The sequence below is a fragment of the Cadophora gregata genome, assembly GCF_030347475.1.
Source record: "Cadophora gregata isolate MNR1 chromosome Unknown scaffold_16, whole genome shotgun sequence".
Lineage (NCBI taxonomy): Eukaryota > Fungi > Ascomycota > Leotiomycetes > Helotiales > Ploettnerulaceae > Cadophora > Cadophora gregata.
Window position 1 is genome coordinate 410,180 of NW_026695939.1, and position 24,377 is coordinate 434,556.

Here is a 24,377-nt window from a genome sequence, read left to right on the forward strand (position 1 = left end):
CGACCTCACTCAGTCACGGCGAGTCTCGAAGCACTCGTCCAGCTCCGAGGGGCGAATGTTTGCTGGAGATGTGGAAACACACTTTCACTTTGCAGTGGGTTTGCAGTCGTCGTCGAGTACGGTCAGGATGGAGGCTGAGAAGAAGACGAGGACGACAGAGCAGGACGGCGGGGGAATAGCGGAAGGTAAGGCTTGCTGCTGCCTGGAGGGCGAGACGAGGCCAGGAGTATATAGAACACGAGAGATTCCGGCGGTCTCTGAAGCTGGCGGCGGGAGTCCTGGACAGCGAGAAGGCCGGGCAGATAGACTACGCGTGAGGATGCGTGGCCACAGAACGGGTGCTGTTGGTGATGGAAGGTCGAGGAAGTCGAGGTTTGGGAGGGAGAAGTCAAGAAAGGCGGACGGGCTGGAGTGAGGTGAGGTTGTCCTGAGGTTCTCTGGCGTGGAGTGCCAGAGTGCCTAAGCAGAACGCCTTGCGAGTCTGTGCATGACTGCTGCCTGGAGTTCATGACAGGGGAGTCAGCAATAAGTGGGGACTCGGGGAAGAAGCGCCAAAACTTTGACGAGAGTGGCCCTCGCCGCCCTGAGCATCGAGTGATTATGGATCCTCGTTTGGCGCAGAGGCGAATGGCATTGCAAGAATCGGCCGGGGATAACAGCACGGCTAAACCTTGAAGAGCTAAGCGAGAGACAAGCCCTCTAGGAGGGGGGGCGAAGCACAGCGTTGGATGGATATTTGTTTGCTCTCTCTCGTCTTCGTATCGTGATGTGATGTGATGCGATGCGATGTGATATGAACCTTCGATGTGAATTGGATGATCTTTGGAAAGCAAGCTGCATGGAGACATCGATTGAAGTTCAGACCCCTTCAATCAATGAGAACATTGAAAAACATCAACGTACTCTCCACTCAATTGACTCTATCTCGAGATTGCACGGCTCCTCCCTCGCGCCAATTCCCTCAGGTTAGGTTCACGTGGCTTACCAATCTGCTCAGCGCTCAGACCGAAATAGTTTGGGAGCCGTACGTCAAAATTCCGCACCACACCCGATGTGGAGAGGCCCCTTGTCAACTGAGGCAGATCATTCGATAAGCAACCGAGCACCGATATCAAGGTAAGACGGTCTGCGGTTGTGCCGACTCCATCCTGAACACCGAGCAGGAGAGACGTCTTCAAGCGGCGAGAGATTTTGGGAATGGAAGGGAAAGGAACGGAAACATCATGAGCCTCATCTGTGGCAGCGAGAGATGGTGCATTTGCGGTCGCTCAGCCACCGCCGCGCCCTGTTCTGTTGCTCTCATTGCGTGAAATAGCTCAGTCAATCAACCGCACCTCAAAATTACTCGTAGATTGGCCTATCAATCCCTCTCATCATACATTTCGAGTATCGGTGAAGACTTCACCGTGTACAGGACGTATCCTAGTTCGGTGGGTGCGTGAACCGCAAACTTTCTGTCTGCTTGCTTGCTTGCACTCTTGCGCTCGAAACCCACAAATTGCCATTCCTCGGACAGCAAACCGGTTGCTTGCATTCCTTTGCTGGTCGTCTGGTAGGTACGGTTACCGGATGTACATCCAACGATTCCTGTCCTCTTCTTCCCGACCAACCAGATCACAAGTCACTTCTCAGGCCGACCTCCCTCCACACCGAGTATCCAAATAGGAAACGGGAGGCCCTCCCTCGTAAGCACAACCAACTCTTTTGCTTGGCGACTGACGAGTCCTGCAACATTTCTCGTCACGCTTCCCGCTCTCCACCTATCAGGATGAATGTAGTCGCATCTCTTCCAAATGCGGAACCGATATCTTCCTTTACCTGTGTGTCCTGATCTTTGCAACTTGCAAAGTTGTCTGCAATGCTGGCTATCTCGCTTACATAAGTAAGCGAGTGGATATTGAGACCTCGAATTGCAAAGTCTTGGCGGTCAGTTAAGCTTGAAGCTTCTTTGGCACAGGAGTCGTCAGCTATCCTGGGCACCAACCATCGTCAATCGTCAACCCTCACCATTGCGTCAACTTTTTCCGTATCCAGCCCAGCCCTACGATTGCAAATGCAAGATTTCCATACTTTGACTTTGCAATCGATAAACTCGCGGCCTCGTCTTCCTCTCGTGACTCCTCCGCTGTCCTCTTTCCTCCAATCGGCATCCACGCAGTCACCTTCTCCAAGCAGATGACTCGACGCTTGCACTCACTGCTGTCTCAAAGCGGAAATGTAAACTTCCAAGCTCTACTCGTATCCAGTCGAACGGGTTGTTTGCCGGGGAAAATAGACTTTCAACCCACGCCGCAGGGCTGCAGGAGTACTATTTTTCAAGTCGTCATAGTCGTTGATCGTATCACATCAAACATGCCCTTTGCCTTTTTCCTTTCGCCTTTTGCCCTTCGCCAACAGAGATCTGTCCTGTAATCCTTTCCCTCCATGCAAGCAAGCGAGTACACCAGTACAGTGCAACCTCCTGCATGGCGCAGACTTTGCATTCAGACCAACGCAGACCGTCAGGGCTCCGGATTGAGAAATCCCTCATTACTTGCCAGCCCTACGACATTTCTTTCCAACGAGTGGTCCAGCTCTCTCCTAACCCCCTACATCGTTGGACATGATTTCGCCTCTCGGTTCCCTCGACCTGCAGGTGCTAGTATCTCCACAATGCAACTTCCGTACTAAGGACAGGACTATTTCCCACGCCAAGCAAGGCCATGCTGGCTCTTTGCAACATACTAGGTCCTCTCCACGGTCGATTCGATTATCTATGTGATCTCATTCAATCTCGGTGGATCTGAAAAGGCAGTGGGTCTCCTACCGGTAGTCCTCCAGGAATTGTGGAGTTGCTTCGTGCAAGGCTGTGCAGCTGTGCAGTGCACTCTTGCAGCTTCGTATTTCCAGCCAATCGAGTTGGACCAATCACCAGAAGGCGTTTAAACACTGGGCATTGATGCTTTTGAGATGGGTCGGTCTCTGACCGATTACCGCAGATGTATGAAATGGCTGTTTGAGATAAGGTAAGGTACCTACAGTAGGTAGGTAAGGTATGTGAGGAAAACTCGGTCGTGGTTACCGACTTCCTCTTTGGGATATTCAACGAGAGGTGTTCATGGAAGGTGCAATTGTACTCTTAGCACACTTCTCATCAATATTTCAAGTTCTTGTTCATTGTTCAATTGACATTTCTGAGAACCAGATTCACATTTTCGAAGAGCCGTGAAAGAGCCTTGTGAAAATGAGCCTTCACGACGAGAGGCGTCGAAGGTCACGTTTTATATCAAGTCACATGATACTGTACCTCTTCTCTCCCTCATCCAGCCTTGCCCACAATTCGCTACTTTTTGTGCTTCAATGAGATACAAACGGTCTTATGTATGTTATGGTCTGTATGCATTGTTTGCAAAGATCAAGTAGGAGGTCTTGCTCCAGAAACATTCAAGTGATTCGCGTATCTATGAAGCTATCAACGTCGATGGTTCAAGCCACCTACTCTTCTCATTCGCTCTTTCCCTCATAGTTCTATCGACAGACGTAAGGCAGAATCACGGGCTGATCGGAACATGCCATGAATCTCAAGCCCTTTCCATCCTCTCCTTTATTTTGTCTCTCTTTTAAAACTTTTACTCCAGCGACTCCTGCGATCAACGGGGATTTTTACAAACACCATTGTCGCGCCAAAATCCTTGAGATTTGGAAGCCTTGTAAGACTTCTATATCAGCGAGATGTCCGCAGCTCTTAACAACGGCGCCTCAGTCGTGGCCTTCATCGGGCTGTCGATAAACACCCTCCGCGGCCTGCATTACCTCTACGAAATGATTGAGAGTGTCAAAGGCGCAGCTCAAGATCTCCAATGTATCTACTTCCAGCTTAGATTTTTCCAACTGTCATTTTCAACCTTCAAGCAGTCTCTGGAGGATGCGGTGAAGCTAGGTGTTGTGACACCGCTTGACACACAGACGAGGCTGGCGATTGACGACGCCGAAAATACCATAGTTTCATTCCAGGAGCTTGTTCGACAATATGGCGAGGGTAGAGCAACTACTTTAAGTACGCGTTTGAGAGTTGCTATGAAGAAGAGTCGACTCAGCAGTCTTTCTCGTCGCTTGGAGAAGATCTCGGAGCAGATCCATGCGACGCATTGCGGTATCACGATGTAAGTACTTCAAGCAATCAGGCAGCTTCTGATCATTTGACTTAATCCACCAGGCTTGCGCAGAATAATCACCACCAAATATGTGCAGCTAATTCCTCGATATCGACAAGCAGTTGTTGCTGCTGGTCGATAATGGCGCAAATCATACACCGCAAGCTACGTTGCAAAGACTAGAAGTGATCAACCGAGCTGTGACAGACTCTGCAGAATCGATCATTAAGTTGATTGGCGAAATGGTTCAATTGAATGGGAGACAATGCACGGCAAATCGGCCATGTCGGACATCCAAGACGATACCCAACAATCCCCCTGGTGTCGCCAGCAGCCTGAAGAGAAGCAGACAGCAAACCATGGAGGACGATTTGGTTGCCCAGCTAAGTGCTTATCTGACTCTGGCTATACGAGACGAAGCCAGAGATATTTTGCTACGCGAGCCTCGTCTGGCAGGTCGAAACTTGGGCTCGCCTGAGCTTGATGATATTTTGCGGCAAATTCTTGACAAACGTTACCGAGAATCGCCATCGGATGGCTCGAGTCAGGCCCAGAACTGGAGAAAGTTGGTCCGACTTTTCGAACTTGTATCGATCATGGCACCGCGAGACCAAAGAATCCAAACTTCAACGATAACAAAAATTCTTGCTTCAATATCCAAACCAGAAATTTCCCGTGGTGGACAGCTTCTTCTCCAGCTCATTCCACATCCATATTTGTGCTTGCTGAAACCCTGTCTTTTAGCGATCGTCAAGTTTATATGCTTCTTGGAACCATTCATTCATATGTTTGATCAATATTCTACAACAGGACGATTACTTTTGGTACCTCCGGCCTATGATCCAATATCTTACCTCTTTCCAAACCAGCCTAAAGAACTTTTCTGGTCTGAAGACGTCCCTTATCTGATTCAAGAAGGAGGGATCACTAAAATCGACATCGGTGTCGAAGGTCATGAAGTCTTCCAGACTACTGATTTGGAAAGATTTGACTGGACTGATGTCGACCCCTTCAGCCTCTCTCTGGATACCGATGAGTGCACCAACGTAACAATCATGTCGTTCTCGCGATACGAAATCGCTTCGGCCCATCTAGTGGAAGCACCCTTACCCAAAGGCGATTGTGTCTTCATTCCCAGTCTCTCTTTCGCCGAAATATCCATTGCCAGGATGATTTTCTCTGGAGATATTGATAATCATGACGCCATCGAGCTCATAGATGACTGGATGCCCACTAACGAGAATTTGGTGTCACTATTCTTATCATCCATGTCTCTGCTTACCATCGCAATGTCTTGGATCTCTTCATACCACATCCGGAAGTTCTTGGCACCACTTGGTAATCTTGTTACTGCTGCTAACTTTGTACGGATCACATCACAATTCGACTCGCTAACAATGTGGTGTTTGCGGCATCCATCATTGTTGCTCAACTTGAATCAACTGATTGAACTTCGACGTCGCACGTTTTATATGAATGCTCTATTCTCATTGAAGGCTGATCAGGCTGCGTCTTACGAATCATTTCTTGAATACTTTGATCTCAATTTTCCAACATATACGGGTACCATGGATGCTGCAGTTAACATTTGAGATACTGTGGTACGAGTAATATCGGTTACCAAGTTCTGGAACAGAAGATTATTGTACTTCGATCTCAGCTAATCATCATCGTTTCACTCCCTGCTCAAGTCATTTTGTATTTAGAGAGTGGAAATGTCATATCTCTTCAAATCGTTCTCGACAGGTTGTTTTTGAGTTTCCCTCATGAGAAAGGCTGCAAGGACAGGACGTGTACGGCTGTTCATAGCTGTTCGAGATAAAACTTCATTCAAGCGGATACTTGTAGCCTGACAAATGAGTCGAAACACACACACACACACACATCAATCAAGTAACTCAATCGCATTCATCTAAGATACGAAGGTGGTGAATAGTGCACAAGGGGCAAGTGACAAAGGTAACCATCTCCTTCCGCCGCATTCCACTCCTCTATCACCAGGATTCCTTACCCGAGGTTTTGGTGGATTCAATGCACAAGCCCCAACTTATCATTGGCAATCACACGTGTTCCTATCCCTCCACTGTTCTTTCAATTACTAAGAATTTCAGTACTGCACACGACCGTCCATGTTGACATCTCGCCTCGCTTAATTTGGACCCGAAAATACCCCGTACCTAGGTATACTTACTAGTTGAAGCCTTTCTTGAACAGTCCCACGTGCTTTTGTGATACTTCGTTCTACTTATAATGCCATGGTAGTGCACGTATAATCATCCTGGCTGTATTAAAATCCTGATCAATTCATACCCCCCCCTCCCCTCTCCTCTCCTCTCCTCTCCTCTCCTCTCCTACTCTCCTCTCCTCTTCTCTTCTCTCCTCTCCTCTCCTCTTCTCAACCTGCCACGCCTTCTTCACCACCACCCACCAATCCTACACCCTCCCCAGTACGCAATCCCAATCCCAATCCCAATCCCATCTTTCCCTGCCACAGCCCACAGCATATACCAATACTAAAACTCGTATTCAAACCCTTCTGACCCCCGTGGACGTACTGGGAATTTCCCAAAATCTACATCAATAGCTTTCTCTGCCATTCACCGCATTCACCGCGGAGTCTTGGACATGGCTACGAGCTTGCTGGCCGTGGGTACTCACATCTCCTTCTTGGCTGAGAGCTTGCTGCTTGTATTGTATTGCACAATTTGTGTCAGTATTTCCGCTCACAATCCTTTCGCACTTCTCAGGAGCACCGTTTTTGACACGTACTGTTGGCTCTGAGGATTATCGATGGGTGGATCGAGTTGACAGATCGCTTGCTGCTGTGGCAGATAATGAAACATATAGTATTGTGGTGTGGTGTGGTGGTGGGAGGTTTTTGGTGCTGTTGGAGAGTGGGGGATGGTGTGTGGATCTGGGAGTTGATATGAGTTCGTGGTATGTAGTATGTACACAACTCGGTTTCGGGGGTGTCGGGGGAGATTTTGAAATGCGGTGGGATCTTGGTGCAAATTTCGCATTTGGGAGTGGAATCTTTAGACATGTGAAGTAATATGGGAGAGAATATCCATTCGGGTCAAAGATGAGGTCACAGATGTGAGGGTCTAAGGTACCTGTTGTTATGGAAGCAACAACAAGGGATTTGATGAGGCTCCTGCCTTCTCAAGGTGCTTGTCAACGTTGCAGTCTGGGTGCCACTTGTCGATGTACAAATTAGTATCTATCGATCGAAATGGGTACCATTTTTGTATCAGATTCAACCCGTTAGATTTTACAATTGAAGAAGTCTTGTCTCCTTAGGCTACACGTGGCTAAAGTAATATATTTCCACGCCCAAGAGAAGAGAACAGGAAGTCTAACTCCTCAAAACGCCACGACATCAGCTAAAACCGCAGTCTCTCAGTACATAAACGGCCTCCTCTTAAACTCCTCATCCTCCTCCGGCTTCCCAGGCGTTGGCACACTCATAAACCTCGGCTCAAGATACCACGCCGGATCCCCACCACCAGGCATATGCGTAACGCTCCATCCATTGCCCAGCCACCGCAACTTATTCTCATCCCGACTCTCAAACTCAAAGTCCTCCCACCTCGGACTCCTCAGCGTCTCCAAGCAATGCAACGTACTGCCCGGCCACAATCCCGTGATCCTGTTCCCCTTCCCGCCTTCGCTTCGGTACCAAGAGTTGCACTCATCCATGTAGACCGTACCCTTGAAATATTCTTGCGTGTACTCGCTGAAATCAGCAACGCGCTCCCGTTTGGGACTCATAGAGATATAATCCTCTCTCTGCAACTTCCTCACGCATTTAATAATGTAATCGCCTTCCGTCTCGATCATCATGGTCAAACTACCCGTTCCAATAGCCGAGTTGGGTCCGAGCATCATGAAGAAGTTCGGAAAACCATCAGTCGACATAGTGAGGTACGTCTCCGGCCAAGGCGTGAATTTCTTCTGGAGACTGACTCCATGCTTGCCTTCTACGTAGAAAGGAGGAGGAGAAGAAGTGTTGAAGCCTGTTGCGCAGACGAGGACGTCGAGGGGGACTTCGCGGCCCGTTTCAAGTACGACGGTGGATGATGTGATGGATGAGATTTTGTCAGATACGAACTCGACGTTGTCTTCAACGAGTGCTTCGAGGTATCCTGGGCCGGGTGTGAGTCTTCGACAGCCAACTGAGAAGGATGGGATGAGGGCGTCTAGGATCTCGGGTTTTTTGGCGAGACGTTCAGCCATCATGCCGCGGAAGGCTTCAACGGCTCCATTTTGCATTTCGGAACCACGGAAGGAGACGGCGTGGATGGTGTTGCCGTCTGTTTCGATTACCTTACGGAAAGCGAGGAGTTTTTCTGGATCGCTGGCGAACTCCTTTCTACGTTCTTCGGAGACTGAACTTTGTTAGACTGCTCTCGGATGATATGAGATAGTGGCTTACAGTTGAGGTCCAGAGGGTCAAGTCCTAGTTTCATCATCGCATCTATAATTCGGTTAGGTCATATTGAGTTTACAGATTGAGAAGCGAGACGTACGATCACCGAACGGGTTTGAAATCCACGTTCGACTCCGCACAAAGCAGGTCATCTTCACGCCTTCAACCTTCTGCAGACTGGGCACGATCTGAATCGAACTTGATCCGCCTCCAATCACACCGACTCTCTTATTCTTGAAATCATATCTGACATATCCAGTGAGCAATCTTCAGATAGATAACGGCTATGAAAACTTACTCTTGATTCCAAGCTGCTGAATGCATGACCTCGCCTTTAAACGAGTTGAAGCCAGGAATCTTCGGCCACGCAATATCATTCAGCTGTCCTCTAGCCGAGATGACAATATCTGCATCGTCATTGAACGTCTCCCCTGTAGTGACATTCTCTACTACGAGATTCCTATTCAGACATTAGGCCTCCTATTTCCCTACATTAAATGAAGAGCCATGGAATTTCTACTAACCACTTCTTTGCCTTGTCATCCCAGATACAACTTGATACTCTATGGGAGAGCTTCACATATCTATTCACCCCATATTTCTCCGCAATCCCATTGAGATAAGTCCAGATCTCCTTGGCTGGTGCATAGAAAGCTGACCAATTGGGATTTGGGTCAAATGAATATTGGTAGCTATGTGAGGGAATGTCACATGCACAGCCTTGATGTCAACAGAGTCAGTCAAAAAACATGTCCTGATATTTCCAATTCAAAGCAAACATGTCGAGACCAGAAGTAAGAGAGTGGCGAAGGAATTAGCAGCAACTTAGATCACGAACCTGGATATCTATTCTCCCACCACGTGCCCCCAACACCCTCATTCTTCTCATAGATCTGCAAATCGATATTTCTCAATCGCTGAGGGATGCGGATCCCGAGGTAGATGCCCGAGTATCCAGCACCGATGACTCTGACTTTCAATCGGCGCATATTCTCGACTGGCTCGTCCTTGATGGAGAACATGTTGATAGATCCCATACTTGCCCAGTCTTGCTACGCTCTGTCCGTTGGTCCGTCCGCCCGTCTATACGTCTGTCTCTCGTCTACCGGTTTGACAGCTGTATCCCTAGAGGTGAAATACTGGAGGTCCAGAGAGAACAGAAACTTGAGGGGAGCGGAGTCCCTTTGTAGTCAATCAAGACGCGCCGAGGAGTGGTGCTGCTAGTGAGTTAGATAGATGTAGGCGCATCCACATTATTCCTTTCTGCCACAAACTGGGACCGGACGGTTGAACCAAAAGAGCCATCTGGCCTGCCGCCCTCTATTCCCGTTTCTCTGTTAGTCGCACGATTGATGCATGTGCAGTGGGTTGCCGGGCTGCCCCTCTCCTCCCCGAGTACCCTCCCCTTGACTACTTCTACACTCCCCGTCTATTATGAAGTGTGGGGTAAGTACATGTAGTAGGTACCTACAGTAGTCCGGATGTACCACCCAAGACTAGAGGGATGATACAGAGACGACCCCCCCGCATAACTAACCTATCAAAGTCAGCAGTGAGAGGTACTCTTGTTGCTCTCTCGCTAGCTTAAGGAGGTGCCTAAGTACTCGTGAACAATTAGGATTAGGTGCGACCTACGAACTTGTAAGTAGTGGCAGTAGTTAGGGTTAGAATAGGATTAGGGCTAGGATTAGGGTTAGTTAAGATTAGAGTAGTTTTTTTTTTTTGGTTGCTTTTAGATAGTAGTGTTAATAATACTTTTGTTTTTCTTCCAAAGTCATAAGGTAGAGAGCGTTACTTAGTTAAGGGTGGTATTGTGGGGGGTAGGGGGGGGGGCGGGGCGTCTCCATATCGCCCCACGGGTCGTCTCTGTATCATCCCTCCAAGACTACCTACCTACCTGAGTGGGTGGCTCGGGTGGCTACAGTGCAGGTGGCTCAAGTACTCAAGCTCAAGGCGGGGTCGGAAACCCCCCCAGACGCGAAACTTAAATTCAGCTTTACCACGATATTAGTAGTGAAGTAAGAAATTCGTGACAAGGAGAATATGGGTCTAGATTCGGATTTCCTCCTCTCCACAACTGTTACCAGCAGCTTTTGATATCGGCCTTTCCTGCCTTGAGGCTGAAGTTTAGTGAATAGTAATGGGGAGGAATGAAGCCGCGAATGTCAAAAGGGGGATTCCCGGGTCCACAGTTGCGGAATTAAGAGGGTGATATGGTATGGCGATAGTATGATATTCTTCTTACGGTAATTGTGCTATTGCCATTTTGGAAGGTAAGATTATATAGTGTTTGGTATCGTAGAACTTTGAGTGGATTAAGAACTGTTCCTGTTGTGGGGGAAGGGGGATTTCCAAGTCGGTGATCCTCCTCGGCCGACAGAACGAGACATAAACAGAGATCGAAACTTATTTATTATGTGTCTGATAGTAATCCAACCACTTGGCTGGGCCTGAATTCATATAATTATACTCAACAATGTCATAATATATCCAAATCTCGGTATAGAAACAAATGGGTACCTTCGATATCAAGCCCCACTCATGTATTCATTAAAAGAAAAATACAAAAGCCGTCCAAAAAGCTAGGCTTCAATAATGTAAAAATGGTATATCCTGCCCGCAAGCCCAGAGCTCCTTCAAAAACGCCTGTACGCTAAACGCAGATTGTAGAAACACAGCTTCTTCTTTCCTCTCCCTCCCCCTATCTTCACATTCAAACCGGATCCAAAGCCAATCCGAATCCAAACACCCAGCCACGTCCATGAAATCGACACACTTCTTCTTGTACAAGTATCCAAACACAAGAAATCACTATAATGGCTTCCCTTCCGCCATGTTTTTCCGCAACCTGTCGAAATAGGCTTTTGGCCAAAGAGTCAGGAGTTCCGTCTCGGTTGGAGTTTGATTTTTGCATTTCGCCGCAACATTGAGGAGGATACGTCCAAGGAGCTCCTCGCTGATGGGTAGAGCTTCATCATAATCAATCGGGTTGAGGAATGTATCCTTTTCGTCGAGAAGTTCGGTTGCAGAAGGACGTTCAAATTGATTTCTGTTCAGGCAGCGCTTCAATGTTTTGATGAGTGCCGAAGGTACAGGCACAGATCCGACCCCGAGAGTAGGGTATTCGATCTCGTAGTTGAAGTTGATAATAGCTTGGCAACGATGCATTGGGTTCAGGATGTGGCCGAAGGGAGCGCGACCATAGGTCATTTGGTAGAGAATGCATCCTAAAGACCAAATGTCGCTAGGCTTCCCAAGCTTCATGAGTTTTGGCTCATTTGGAATTCGACCTCTGGCATCCGGCTTTGCATTGGAATCCATAAGAGACTCGGGGGACATATAGTTTGGTGTCCCGATTTGGTTCTCTCTGTGGACATTGACAGTTTCGTCTGTTTGGATTGCATTTGCAATGCCGAAATCGATCAACTTCAGTCGTCCCTGAACGAGAACAAAGTTATGAGGCTTGAGATCCGAATGAACGATATCGTGCTCGTGAATCGCTTGCAAACACTCCAACATCTCCTTCCAATAATGTCGGACAAAGCTGGTGTCTAATTTGGCGTTTTCTGACTTCAAGCGTAGCTCCAACATCTTGTTCATGTCAAGCTCTCCCATTTCCATCAACTAGATCATATCAGCATTTAAGCCGGATTCTCGGGAAGAGCCAACTTACCACAGTCAATGTTGACTTTTCCTCATTCAGTTCGTAATCATAGAGACGAATCACTCTTTCCACGCCTTCTAGCTTCTTGAGCAAGTCAATCTCGCCCTTGAAGCCTATGACAGCCGCCTCGTCCGCATCTTCAAGTGACACCCGCTTTAATGCAAAGAATTTCGAGTTTTCTGCCATCACTCTGTAGACTCTAGAACTTCCACCACGTCCAATGCAGTCAAGCCTGGTGAACGGCTTTCCATTGACCTTAAGTCGGTTCCTCTTCCCACTAGCGTGAGAAGCTGTAGCCGCACCAGCGGTACTTGTTGCAGCGTCGAGAATTGACATCTTGGGAGGTGGAGGTGCAGGTCTTCGGGGAGTGTTCTGACTCCTGAGGGCCAACGGTCGTCTTTCTGAGGGTGTGGCAGCGCGCAAGATGTCAAGATCCATGCTCTCTGGGCGGACAGGAACCTTCTCCATTTTGTCCAAGTGTATTAACGGTTGTTTATTCCGCTTGAAGGTTGGAGGAGCTTCGTTCTCCTGATCATGCGTTGATGGTAAATCTGGACGAGGAGCTGGCATCTTGAAGATCGGCTGAGCAGGCTGTGAGACTGCATTCGACTGCACTGAGTTGGGTCTTTGCGAACTGGCCAAGGTAGGAGGTGGAGGTGAATTTGACCTCAAAATCGAATTCAACGCTTCTCTCGTGCTTATAGGAGATCCGGAAGCATAATCTCTGTAACCTGGAGCATTATGTGATCCCATAATCGGTTCCTGTTCCTGGCTTGATAATGCATCTTGATCTTGCGATTCCGGTGCGTGTGAATCTTGGCTTTGAGGCTCTTGACTCGATGGCGCGGAATCCAATGCATTGTCACGCTCATCAACTGGGCTCTGGTCCTCGTCGTCCATGCGCCTTCTCCCTCTTCGAGCCGGTCCGCTCAAGAATGTCCCAGCCACCTTCCCAACCCTCTTCACTCGCATGGAGCTTTCCTCTCCATACTTCGTCCTCCCAATCGTCGAAGGCTGATATCTCGAAACACTCCCCTGGCTTGTCGCAAGATGTGATCGCGCCACAGTCGTAGGATATTCATGAGACTCGGGTGCTGCATCATTCCTAGATCCCGAGTCTGTTCTATGTGATTGTCTTCCTGATGAGCCAAATGACAGTCCATGATTGCCAGAAGATGAGATAGGCAGGCGGACCGTTCGAGGGGCTTGTGCTGGTGTACTCAGGTCGAGCGGACTCTCCGGCTTTTCAACAGGCTGATCTCCGCGTTTCTGTACCGCAGATAAAGATGATGTCCTTCTCAACGTCGAAGGTGTGCCACTCAATCGTACAATTCTCCTTGGATATGGGCTGTGAATCCTGCTTCCGGGCGGCGACAACTTCTTGTCCGCAACAACTCCTGAGCCTCCAGCCTTGAACTGAAACCCCTCACTGTCCGGCTCTGGGGTTGTTCGCGCCGTCTGCGGAAGGGATGTGTCGACTGATGGCGCAGGATCATTGAGCAAGGCGTTTGTCAGTGCTGAGAACTTCATCATCGGCAGTGGGATCTCATCGTCAGAGCTATCGTTCAGTGAATAGGTTCGCGCATGCGTCTTTCGCTCTGCAGATAAAGGATCGCCACGAGTCAGTTGTGGCCTCGAGATTGGCTGCTTGAAGTTTTGTCTCGAGGCTGGCCGTCGGAGCGATGCGAAATGGGAGGATCCCATGGGCGTTGGTGAAGCCATTGCCATAATATTATCGTGTCGTGTCGGGGATTGCTGGTTGTTGTTGATTGTTGATTAAAATTAGTTGGCGATGATGGCGAATGTTGCTGTTTACCGCGTCAATTCCAGTAATTCCATGCTTGAGCAAGTGGACCGAGAAGCAATTGGTTATTTTGCACGTCGTGGGTTGTAGATATCGCGTGGGTGAGATGTGCTTTTCCCGGAGTGGAGGCTATTTTGACCCGTTGCCATCATAGCAACGGCAGCAAGACCCCTGTCGATTCTTCCACTATACCCGAACGAGGCTGATACATGTCTCATGAGGAACACCGACGTCCATGGAAATGTAGCCTTGGACGATTGAGCTAACATGAGATTCAGCAGCTTATAACGGTCTTCATCAGACTATATTTATTCATTATTTGTCTAAGTTCAGTTTGTATTCTGACATTTGAGAGGCCAGCAAGTTCATTACCAGCACAGCCGCTATCACTCCAACATGCTTCTCACGAACTCCCTCCGAGTCCTATGCTTCGGAGACAGCCTAACAGCTGGGAGTACACAAGGCGGTGCATTATTGCATCCTTATGGAATCTCATTGCAAGCTTCTCTGGAGAAGTCATTGCCATCATGGGATATAGCGGTAGATATTCAGGGCCTAGGTGGTGATCAAGCTGTCAGCCCACCAGGTCTCTTCTTCCCAAGGATGGATAAGTTGTGTGAGTTCTGACTGGATTCATATATATCGTTACTCCTCAATCAATTGAAATGTATTTTATGAATAATGTCAACTTCATACAATACTTCCCCTCCGGCATCTCTAACTCATCCAACCCACTAACAGGGCCTTTCAGACACAGAAGTCCACCCAAAGACCCCATACGACTGGGCCATCGTCCTTGGCGGCACAAATGACCTCAACCAGAACCGTCTTCCATCAGACATCTTTCCCGCGCTGGAAAGGGTGTGGGATATCCCTCTCTCAAACAACACCAAGTTGCTCGCCTTGACAGTCACAGACTGTGGAGCGTGTGCTCCTGTCGTACCCGAGAGGAGGGCTGATTTGAATAAGAGGATTTTGGACCACAAAGCTGACAACTAGTAAGTGGTAATCTTGTTATATTTCGTTCTTTCATGCATGGAAAATTCCAAATATGAAATTTGAGGCTTGAACTTTGAAGTCTGAATGGGGACACACTTGTGTTAATTTTATGAAGCTATGTATTCGATCTCTATAAAGCCATCCCATACTGGGGTATGTCTGAGAAACGCAGGAAGGAGATCTGGGATGATACTTTACATTTTACAGTCAAAGGGTATGATCTTATTGGTAAGCTGCTAGCGGATCGGATTGTGGAATTGGAGAAGCAGGCACAGAGTGAGAACGAGAGTCCGAGGACTGACGAGCTGGTGAGGGAAGAATTGAGGAGCTTGAGAGATAGTACGAAGGCTGGAGGGGAAGAGAACCAAGGACAGTTGGAATTATGATTGGGTGATATTCTTAGGTTTGATACAACTTCATACATTATTTTGCTCTTGCAACTACAAAGATCTGGATATCAATGGCCTTCGTCGTGAATGGTAGGGCTCTACTTCCTTGAACTGAGATCTGAGGTCCCGAGGAATAAGTTTACGTGAACTTTGTATTCTATCCGGTCTCATTGTCCTGGTCTCGTTTTATTCGTAAACGCCATGAATTATGCGAGTGAACGCTCCCCAGTGCCATGCATATCCTCTAAACGCCAGTCATATCCCATGTTCCCAAAGTCTCTCAAACTTTCAGATTCTTTGCGACGAAGTCCTGCATGATGTTAGCTTTGTTCAGACTCGGAGATGCTGGAATACTGACAGGATATACCAATTGAAGCTCAGAGGTGACCTTCTCAACCTCTTCGGCAAGTCCCTGAACATTTGAATCCCATCGCTTCAGCTCCCTTCCAACGACGCCTTCTGATCGACCGCTACCCTTCTCACCAGTGGCCTCTCCACCCTCAAACCAGATAAAGCGTTCGATCTGGTCAATACGACCGACCAGGCGGCCTTGCTCAATCATCCTAGCAGTTGTCTCTTCTGCCTTGTCTCCGTCTAAACCAAGCAGTAAACCCAATGCATCAAAGCCAATATTGCTGTACAGCCTCGACGCACCTCTCAGATTATGTTCAACAACAGCCTTTGCAAGAACCGTGCTTCCATCAGAAGTCTTAGCCAGTTGATGTGGTGCCAGACCTTCCGCAAATTTGGCTACCTCAGTCGGTGACAAAAGGCGATCTAGAAACATCTTCTCCAGAATGCTGTACTCCTCCAATGTGCTTGCTCTCTCATCCTTGTACAGTCTTCCCAGCGCACGGCTTCTAGCTGGCCCAGCAGGCGCAAGAACAGCACACTTGATGGCCATGCTTAACGTATGTAATCTCTCCTCCTCAGCAATAACCGTCATGAAACTGATATCCTGGTAACCTTGGGCAGCAGCCAAAAAGTTGCGTCTCGCATCCTGGATTCGTGCCTGGCAGAGGCTGAAATGCAGGTTCATGTCCCGATCGGAGACCGTATAGATCAGGTTCTTTGCCTTATTCAAGTATTGCTCCGCCAATGTAGTGTCGTCGACCTCCAAGTAGTTTCTCGTAATGCGAATCCAGAATCCAACCTTGTCTTCATTTGTAACCTTCCGCTGAGAACTCTCGAGTGGTATACCAGCGAGGATCTTAGCAGCGGCGAGGAAATCTTCGTCTGCCTCGTAGGCGCTTGCCATTGTCTCTCGAACCTGAGCATTCTGTTCTTCGAAGGAGGATGCCTGGGACTGGAAGACTGATAGGGCATGCTCGCCGACTTCGATTTTGGTTTCGTTGCTTTTAACTTCTTTGAGGGTGTTGACAAAGTAGAGGGTGAGCGATCTTGTGGCTACTATTCCGAGAGAGCTTTCGAAGATGGCGTCGAGAATTGCTATGAGGTCCTTTGGAAGCTCTGTAGGTGAGGATGTAAATTGGACATCTTTCAGGAGAGCTTCGTAGCCTTGTTGTTGATCTTCTGTGCCGGAGATGGTGCTAAGAGCACTGGTAACTTTCGCAGATACCATAGTGTGGTCGTATCCAGTTCGGTTTAGAATTGTAGAATTTCAAGGTCATGGAAAGGTTATTACTGGACTTCCGAGGTGTTGATGAGGCTGACGATTTCCTGGATGGCGGGGAGAGCTTGAGCTCCGACTAGGCTGAAGCGCTAAGTGCTCGCCAAATTGCAGGGGTGTCTTGCAGCTTTCTGTAGTTTATTTACTCCTTTACGATTTCCATTATCATGTACTTGTGTTGGCAATTAGAGTGCTAAAGTGTCGCTAGAAGGAATCTCATCTCTAAGTTGTTAAGGGGTAAAACTACCATTGTAGTACCAAGACTCACCCTCGAATACGAGTTGATGATATCTATCAGGTGGTGTTGAGATAGGTTAAGGCTCTTTGTTTTGATTTGGTTCAAGGACTATATATCCGTTTTGTTGCAGAGCCAGTAAGTGGGCATTTAATCCAAATTCCCTTCTAAAGGGCCAGTGCATCTCCTCTAGATGCAGCAAACACCGCCAAATGCATTAGAAAACCAAGCCCATCCATGATACCATCCCAAACGCCCTCCATGCAGTTCCGTTTCCTGGTATCATACATCCTCAAACTTAACATCTTCATCCTCTTCACCATCCTCTTCGTCTGCCATATCACTCTCGTCGCCTCCCATGCCTTCAGCCGTCGGCGCAATTCCATCCCCGAGTGTTTCATAATTCGCGATCTGGTTCTCTGGCTTCAATGACCACTGAGTTGCAAAACGTCCACTTTTGGCTAGTACAGCAATCTTTTCCAAAGTTTCTCTTAGATAAGCTTCGGGTTGTTGTAATTCAGCACGGAGAGCCTTCATAGACCAATAGTTGTACTTTTTGAAGCAATCGAATATACGATCCAGAAGCTCGTTCTGTGGCATACGAGCAGTCTTCGTAAGCTGCGGCCGATCTTTCGAAGCTGCATTCTTGGTTTTCTGTAATACGTTAGCATGGAATATAATGTAATGCAATATTACTTACGATGAAGTCGTTGAACGAATTCTGGGCGTGGATTGTACCAGGCTGGATGAAACCTGGTCCAAGAGTAGCCAAGTCGTCGCTCACGAACTTGGTGTGATGTTTAGGTCGCATGGCTTCAAGGGTCCGGACAGCCAAAAGGTGCTTCGACTCATCATTGTCGACTGCAATGCAATTCATCTCATGTATCACCCTGCCAGCAAGCGTTGTCCGCTCTACATAGTGTCAGCGCCCCAATTCCTTAATGCCACTCATGGTACTAACTTGGAATTGCCTTCCTGAAGTATGGTTGAAATCGCTTGTTGGGATCGTAAGGCTGCTTGGAGAATGGCTTATCGTTCTTTGGTCGGGTGAGTCTGGAGGGCATGTTGGCGCTGGCAAGGTCGAACTTGGCTCTAGATCTTGATTTGAAACCTGGCAGGTCCTTTTCAGTGAAGACAAAGGTATTCTTAACACTCTCGTCGGTGATATCTAGGTCGTACTCTTTAGGAACGTCTTGGTGCTGAGCAAGATCTCTAGTGAGTAGCATCTGGAGGCGCATCTGCGTCGCGTTAGCATTGAGTTCATCCACGACAATGAGACGCCTGCCTTTCCATCTGCATCCACCGATTGTCTGATAGTCCCAAGAGTTATCTCCGCATCATCGTCGAGTTTCGACCATGCTTCCCAGATATATTTTGGTACGCGCGCCAGATATAGTTTTTGGAAGTCGTTGTTTGGGTTGAACTCAAGGTCTCCGGCGTCTTCGTAGATATCGTCCTCGCTGAAGCCTGATGGTGAGCCAACGTTCTCCGGGTCCGGCTTGATCTTTACGTCCTCCATTCTTGCGAAGTGGTTGTCTTATCGAATATCCTCCATACAGAAGCTGCGAGCCGGCCGTTTGTTGTAAGGGGACGGTTCTTTGTTCTTTGTCGCCTGAAGCAATTGGGGGGGGCAAGGCAAGCTTAGGTGAAGGCATGGTTAGCCTCATGGGACAAGGATGTCATTGCGGGCATCCACTAGCACAAAGTAAGTTAGCCCTGGAAAGCGCATCGCATGCCACTATTTGTAGATTCGCAGGCGCAACCAATTGTTCTCTCTTTGCCATCTGCCCTTACAAGTACTCTCAACTCAAATTTGACCTCGTAACATCGCCGAGCATTACTAGTCTAATAAAAAGGGCAGCTAGACAGTCTAACTAACAAGTAGTAAGATTATAATGTCTTCAGAGGACCAAGAAGCCCTCCTCAATCAGATCAGCCAGCTTGCAGGTGAGTTGCTACGCGCCGAACATTTGCTATACATCTGACTGACTTTTCTTAGGCCAGATCAACAGGCATAAGAACGGTCAGGTATCAGGACAGCAGGATCAGCTTCAGCACGGTTATGGAGGTACACAGCTGCCCAGGATATTCACCAACCATAATACTGACGGACATGAAGGATATCCCCAAGCAAGCACAGGATGGGGAGGTGGTCGCGGTAGCTACAGAGGATCGCGAGGATCCAGAGGTTATTACAGAGGCGGCAGACACAATCACCTACATCGACACAAAAGCCTTGTGTTGAACGCAAGCAGCGCTCCTTCTACATCAACCAACGAGAACAATAATCTTCCTGCGGCTGTTGACAATAACGCCTGGATCTCCAAGACTGATCGTGGTCATCGCCAGATCGTCAGTGCCACCGTGTTTGAGAAAGAGACTCGTCATAGAGTCAAGTCGATGGAGGAGTTGAGATTACAGAAACTGAAGAGGAGGGACCAACTAGAACGGGCCAAGCTTGAGAAAAACATCAAAGCAGAGAAAACTCGCGAGGTAAATGTAGGGGGAGGCGTGTTCCGCGTGAGCGAGACTGGTGGAAAGCTGGAGAAGATATCTGGTGAGACAGTGTTCGCTCAACAGTGGATATTGGGCATCCTGCAATCAATGAGTCGATCGTGCTTACATCCTTATAGGTACTGGACCCAAGATGGCGATAGTTTCAGGGATCAAATTCTACCGGAGCAAAAACGGAAACATGTACCGCGATACTTCCATCAAAATCCAGGGGTATGGTTGCCATCAGTCTAGGACCTTTAACCCCACTCCATATAACAGCACTGACATTAACAACGCTAGGAAATCGAAGAAAACCACCAAGCTATGCAAAGCATTCAATCTTACGGGTATTCCCTTATTCTTTCGACTCTGCCATTACGCTCCCATTGCGGAGGAGCGTCCCGGGTTTCAGCTGACACTTCTTCTTTTAGGTTCATGCTCTTTAGCAGATTGCCCATTCGTTCATGATCCTTCAAAGGTCGCAGTTTGCAGAGACTTTCTTCAAAAGGGGTCCTGTCCAAGTGGAGATTTCTGTGACCTTTCACATGAACTAACCCCCGAGAGAACTCCAATTTGCCTGCACTTCGCCAGAGGAAACTGCTCTAATGACAACTGTCGTTACACCCATGTTAGAGTCTCGCCATCTGCGCTCGTCTGTCGATCATTCGGCATCTATGGCTACTGCGAGAACGGCGCAAGCTGCACAGACAGACATGTCAACGAGTGCCCTGACTTTAGCAATACAGGTACATGCACCACCGAGGGATGTAAATTGCTCCACCGACAAAAGGCTAGTGTGATGCGTAGCAACACCGATCCAAACAAACAGTCAGACAGCATGATTCATGATGTTTCCAGTGACGAAGAAGGAGTTGGAAGCGATGTTGATTCTGATGGACTCGAGGAATTCCTCGGCGACGAGGAGGGAGAGATCGATGAAGACATTCCCAAACAACAGGATTTCGTTCCCATCATATGATGGGCTACAAACAAGGAACCTGACCTCTAGCCCATGCTAGAAAGTACTTCCTCTACTTCATTTCCTTGGATTTCTAGCCCTCTTTGTAGAGGTGCTTACGATGGATAGAATACTTTGGTTTTGGTGTGGAGGATGCGATATACCCGGACAAGAGTCCATTGCTAGGAGCGAAAGCTCTGATTGCTATCATTGATGTATAGAATAGAAAGAAAAAAGCGAGCATACAAGCATTACATAAGAAGAAGAAAAAATAATTACTGAATCTCCAAGGTCTTTCTCTCGACTGTTCATGGTCAGTGTTCCACATGTTAGTTCTCCCTCAGCCGGATGGTCGCGACATTGGCTGCGGGTAAACATGCTGACCGAGAGATATTGTTTTGACTCTGCTCACTGCGATCTCTTCTACATTAAGTACCTTATCTTATTCAAAGCACCCCAAATCTAGCCAATTTCCACAAACCACTGCTACCCAGCCTTGCGAGGATGTATTCTGCTCGATTAAAGATTATCTGCGGTCTGGTATCCTGAGCAAACACACTTTGATAGTACGTCTCGCGAAGTATTCTAAGGTTAAGAAGCCACCTCTAGCTAACAGCAAAATTGGAAGAGAACTACTGTCTGCAGCACACACATATTTTATGACTGATACATGGTACTAGTCAGTTCTACAAATGCCTTTTGTCAAGGCAGTGCCGGTTATGAATGCCAAAGTCAACATGTTAGAACGTGTCAGTGACAGTTCACAGACTGGGGTACTTTGGTTGCCTTTGAGATCATCCGCTAAGTATTTACAATTCGCGCACGTCATTTGCGTCGTCCAAGCGAAATTTGTAGTCTCCTTTTGCTGACGGGATTTGGCTCGTTGATCTGTATGGAACTACGAACGGCTCTCGGCTCCCACTTCCTTACAGAGTTCTGTGTGTATACAGAGAAATTACAGGAGATAGTACACGTATTATATTCTCACAAGGATGATCAGATGATCATGTCATGTCAAATCGGTTGCTCAAGTCAATGATATCCTTCATCTCATCCTGCTGAACCATGTTCTCAAACCTCGTGCTTGACTCTAATTTTTCATTAGATCCACTTTAACTTCAGATCAGCAGTACAATATGAACATCGCCATGTTATCGCTTTTGCCATAAGGTGTCTTCATCATTAGTAAACAACCATGTCAATGCCTTCGTACATCCCACCGTGCCTCCGGAATTCGCTTGCTGGATGTCTCTTGTAGACTACAGTTTGCTGCGTGGTTTTCAATCATGGTGATTTGCAGGAAATCTCTATTCACAAGAAGCATATCGATTTGAATGACTTTCAGTCTTAATCCTTCGGAGTAGACATTGCTTTTAGAGAGTTTGTAGATAGACTCGAAACGAGAGTTCAACACGCTAGCAGGACGACACACGTGATCTTCCCTTTATTTGCACTTCTGGAACATTTCTTCTTTTCTCGCGATCGACGTCCAGCCTCCAGACTCCATGAGGAGCGCCGCGCGACCAGTCCTCTATCGCAACTCTCAAAGTTTCTAAGTACAGTACATTATCCGGCTTTCGTATCGCTCCCCCTCCCCCTTGCGTTCCACCCCCACCATCTCGTTCTCATTTATCGTAAATTCAGTTCTTCTTTGCCTTCATTCCTTGGGATTATCTCCCTACAAGTGTAGCAAGATATGTTTCAAGTGTACCTCGCTCCTCGCTACTCGTTCTTACAGATTCTGTTCTTTTTCTATTTCTGTCACGACGTGCAGCAGACCTGCATGTATGTGCATGCTGCTTACCTAGACATTTTCATGCGGGTTTTGTGGTCTGGTCTCAGGTCAGCTCTGGTTCTTTTACGAGATTGTTGTGGATTGGGGAAGCGAGGAGACATATATGAGACGTTATATGCTCCGTTCGTGTAGGAATTCGGATTTATGGATTTGTGATGGGGAGTGACGTGAGGTATTTCGCAGAGGACTTTTGCAAAATTGCTACAAAGTGCGCTGAAAAGGTGATGACGTCGGAGCTGAAGTCTTCAGTCATTGCACTTTCTATCTGTTCTCTTGGTGTTGCAAGATTCGAGTCGGAGAGGACCAAGCTGTGCATTCCCATTACTCACAAAATGTCTCTTGAAACCAGTTTAGAGGCTGGGGGAGAGTCAACGCCTGGCCTTACTGAACAGACTTGCGATTGGCAAGTGACGTGACCGCGGTTTGGGTATCATCGAATGGAAGCTTGGATTCGTATTCTTAGCTATATTCCCAATTTGCTATACCCTTGATGTTCGTGTTCTCTTCTCAAACCGAAAGCCCGTTCTTTTTTCGTACGAGGAATTCAAGCTAAACGTCAAGTTTTTCAGATCTGCAATCAATGTCCCGATCAAGATCATAGTTACGTTTCCTCCTCAGTAGTATTGAAGATCTAGAAGTCTAGAACGAGCAGAGTAGTGCACGATCCCCAAAGGTAGAGCGATCGATTTGGTATTTGCAGTATTTTTGGGGAGAAGTTCGCTCAGCAATTGTAGATCGCGGGCAAAAAGGGAAGAGAGGAGACGTAATGCTTCTTCCGTCATAGGCAGGCAGCAGCATTGACTTCACGCGAAAATACAATGCTAGGAACTGGAACGGGGAGAAACTGGGAAGTGAACAGCCCCGATGAAAGTCAAAACAGATTGTGGGATGTCGGAGCGCGCCAAAAAGGAAGTTCGGCTGTGAAGAGATGTAAACAAAAAGGGATACCCCAGACCACGTGAGTCTGGGGTCCCCTATGTTCAAGCAGAAGAAATGTTCGGATGACAGGAAGGATGAATGGTTGGGAGTGAGTATGGCGTGCAGAGAAAGGACTCAGATGGAGGGATGTCCCAAGTCCATGGAACTGGGTCTTCCCTCCGAGGGATCAGGTGGGGAGGTTGCAATGGTGGGGGTGAGAACGAGCGTTTGAACGTTGGAACGTTGGAAGAACTGCACTATGAAACTTCATGCCGTCCTAGCATGAACTTCGGAGCTTTAGGGGAGAATTATTTTAGGGGAGCTGAGAAGAGAAATTCCGAGCCGTTGAGCGGTTCTACTGTAAGGGCTTGTGCAGGGAGATTATGTCTCATGTAATCGCTCATGGAGACTGCACCCCAAACTTCTAAACCTGCATGGAAGAAAGACTCGGCAGTTATGGAAGCAGGAAAGAAGGACAGACGTGAGATGGAATCTCGGAATCCGGGTGCGGTATTAACTTTTGAAGCCCAAGCTTGCTCTCTTTGCTCGGAGGCAGCACAGGCCACTTAAAACGTTCGATCGTCCATGTTAAGGTCGATTATCGGAGGATAAGAACCTCAAATCAGTGGATTCGTGATCTCCTCGGATCAATATGAGAGAAGAGCTTATTTCCTTGCTTTTTAGGGCTTATGTCCTTGTCAACCAACCAGTTCCCAATGTCATCGCTCGCTCGCTTCGCGAAACACACACAACAGAACGCGCAAACCACACGAGAAAAAACAGAATCAAGAGCAACAAAAGAAAAAGTGGCTGGAAGAAACTTTCATGGTCGCAAACGGAGAACCAATAAATAATAGGTAAACAACCGATGTCGTCACCGCCACAATCCTGAAAAAAACGCCAAACATCTAATATCAAGTGTCACAT

The 24,377-nt window shown here is 47.7% G+C and overlaps 8 protein-coding genes across 8 annotated transcripts; 4 read left to right on the forward strand and 4 right to left on the reverse strand.

Annotated features, from left to right (window-relative positions):
* Positions 1–3,711: 3,711 nt before the first annotated feature.
* On the forward strand, positions 3,712–4,316 carry ONS95_005391 (uncharacterized protein; the record flags this gene model as incomplete). The annotated part of the gene is made up of 2 exons (XM_058498798.1): positions 3,712–4,142; positions 4,196–4,316. 2 exons carry the CDS (start codon positions 3,712–3,714, stop codon positions 4,314–4,316), a joined length of 552 nt encoding a protein of 183 aa, XP_058351064.1.
* A 59-nt stretch (positions 4,317–4,375) lies between these two features.
* On the forward strand, positions 4,376–5,725 carry ONS95_005392 (uncharacterized protein; the record flags this gene model as incomplete). The annotated part of the gene is made up of 1 exon (XM_058498799.1): positions 4,376–5,725. The coding sequence occupies one exon, from the start codon at positions 4,376–4,378 to the stop codon at positions 5,723–5,725; it is 1,350 nt and encodes a 449-aa protein (XP_058351065.1).
* Positions 5,726–7,374: 1,649 nt separating this feature from the next.
* On the reverse strand, positions 7,375–10,340 carry ONS95_005393 (uncharacterized protein). Its single transcript, XM_058498800.1, has 6 exons — positions 9,401–10,340; positions 9,087–9,282; positions 8,861–9,022; positions 8,663–8,808; positions 8,569–8,610; positions 7,375–8,521 (listed from the first exon to the last, which is right to left on the reverse strand). Exons 1-6 carry the CDS (start codon positions 9,597–9,599, stop codon positions 7,533–7,535), a joined length of 1,734 nt encoding a protein of 577 aa, XP_058351066.1. The 5' UTR covers positions 9,600–10,340; the 3' UTR covers positions 7,375–7,532.
* Positions 10,341–10,497: 157 nt separating this feature from the next.
* On the reverse strand, positions 10,498–14,122 carry MPS1 (Dual-specificity kinase, spindle pole body (SPB) duplication and spindle checkpoint function). The gene is made up of 2 exons (XM_058498801.1): positions 12,236–14,122; positions 10,498–12,186 (listed from the first exon to the last, which is right to left on the reverse strand). The coding sequence occupies exons 1-2, from the start codon at positions 13,952–13,954 to the stop codon at positions 11,374–11,376; spliced, it is 2,532 nt and encodes an 843-aa protein (XP_058351067.1). The 5' UTR covers positions 13,955–14,122; the 3' UTR covers positions 10,498–11,373.
* A 136-nt stretch (positions 14,123–14,258) lies between these two features.
* Positions 14,259–15,415, forward strand: ONS95_005395 (uncharacterized protein; the record flags this gene model as incomplete). Its single annotated transcript, XM_058498802.1, has 3 exons — positions 14,259–14,646; positions 14,782–15,028; positions 15,145–15,415. Exons 1-3 carry the CDS (start codon positions 14,427–14,429, stop codon positions 15,413–15,415), a joined length of 738 nt encoding a protein of 245 aa, XP_058351068.1. The 5' UTR covers positions 14,259–14,426.
* A 61-nt stretch (positions 15,416–15,476) lies between these two features.
* ONS95_005396 (uncharacterized protein) lies at positions 15,477–17,075 on the reverse strand. Its single transcript, XM_058498803.1, has 2 exons — positions 15,777–17,075; positions 15,477–15,728 (listed from the first exon to the last, which is right to left on the reverse strand). The coding sequence occupies exons 1-2, from the start codon at positions 16,998–17,000 to the stop codon at positions 15,699–15,701; spliced, it is 1,254 nt and encodes a 417-aa protein (XP_058351069.1). The 5' UTR covers positions 17,001–17,075; the 3' UTR covers positions 15,477–15,698.
* Positions 17,076–17,295: 220 nt separating this feature from the next.
* Positions 17,296–18,918, reverse strand: ONS95_005397 (uncharacterized protein). Its single transcript, XM_058498804.1, has 4 exons — positions 18,569–18,918; positions 18,245–18,521; positions 17,984–18,195; positions 17,296–17,937 (listed from the first exon to the last, which is right to left on the reverse strand). The coding sequence occupies exons 1-4, from the start codon at positions 18,800–18,802 to the stop codon at positions 17,566–17,568; spliced, it is 1,095 nt and encodes a 364-aa protein (XP_058351070.1). The 5' UTR covers positions 18,803–18,918; the 3' UTR covers positions 17,296–17,565.
* A 156-nt stretch (positions 18,919–19,074) lies between these two features.
* Positions 19,075–21,025, forward strand: ONS95_005398 (uncharacterized protein). Its single transcript, XM_058498805.1, has 5 exons — positions 19,075–19,230; positions 19,283–19,351; positions 19,403–19,840; positions 19,917–20,010; positions 20,080–21,025. Exons 1-5 carry the CDS (start codon positions 19,179–19,181, stop codon positions 20,756–20,758), a joined length of 1,332 nt encoding a protein of 443 aa, XP_058351071.1. The 5' UTR covers positions 19,075–19,178; the 3' UTR covers positions 20,759–21,025.
* The last annotated feature ends 3,352 nt before the right edge of the window (positions 21,026–24,377 follow it).

What these genes read in the sequence shown, in the direction of transcription:
- ONS95_005396 (XM_058498803.1), bottom strand. Translation starts at nt 17,000, where the DNA reads ATGGTATCTGCGAAAGTTACCAGTGCTCTTAGCACCATCTCCGGCACA. An exon ending in AGCTTCAATTGGTATATCCT is followed by an intron (nt 15,729 to 15,776) that starts GTCAGTATTCCA and finishes AACATCATGCAG; the next exon opens with GACTTCGTCGCAAAGAATCT.
- ONS95_005398 (XM_058498805.1), top strand. Translation starts at nt 19,179, where the DNA reads ATGTCTTCAGAGGACCAAGAAGCCCTCCTCAATCAGATCAGCCAGCTT. An exon ending in GCTTCAGCACGGTTATGGAG is followed by an intron (nt 19,352 to 19,402) that starts GTACACAGCTGC and finishes ACGGACATGAAG; the next exon opens with GATATCCCCAAGCAAGCACA. An exon ending in ACTTCCATCAAAATCCAGGG is followed by an intron (nt 20,011 to 20,079) that starts GTATGGTTGCCA and finishes TAACAACGCTAG; the next exon opens with GAAATCGAAGAAAACCACCA.
- ONS95_005393 (XM_058498800.1), bottom strand. Translation starts at nt 9,599, where the DNA reads ATGGGATCTATCAACATGTTCTCCATCAAGGACGAGCCAGTCGAGAAT. An exon ending in GTGGGAGAATAGATATCCAG is followed by an intron (nt 9,283 to 9,400) that starts GTTCGTGATCTA and finishes GTTGACATCAAG; the next exon opens with GCTGTGCATGTGACATTCCC. An exon ending in TGACCCTCTGGACCTCAACT is followed by an intron (nt 8,522 to 8,568) that starts GTAAGCCACTAT and finishes AACAAAGTTCAG; the next exon opens with TCTCCGAAGAACGTAGAAAG.
- ONS95_005397 (XM_058498804.1), bottom strand. Translation starts at nt 18,802, where the DNA reads ATGGAGGACGTAAAGATCAAGCCGGACCCGGAGAACGTTGGCTCACCA. An exon ending in CTTCAGGAAGGCAATTCCAA is followed by an intron (nt 18,196 to 18,244) that starts GTTAGTACCATG and finishes GACACTATGTAG; the next exon opens with AGCGGACAACGCTTGCTGGC. An exon ending in ATTCGTTCAACGACTTCATC is followed by an intron (nt 17,938 to 17,983) that starts GTAAGTAATATT and finishes AACGTATTACAG; the next exon opens with AAAACCAAGAATGCAGCTTC.
- MPS1 (XM_058498801.1), bottom strand. Translation starts at nt 13,954, where the DNA reads ATGGCAATGGCTTCACCAACGCCCATGGGATCCTCCCATTTCGCATCG. An exon ending in AAAAGTCAACATTGACTGTG is followed by an intron (nt 12,187 to 12,235) that starts GTAAGTTGGCTC and finishes GATATGATCTAG; the next exon opens with TTGATGGAAATGGGAGAGCT.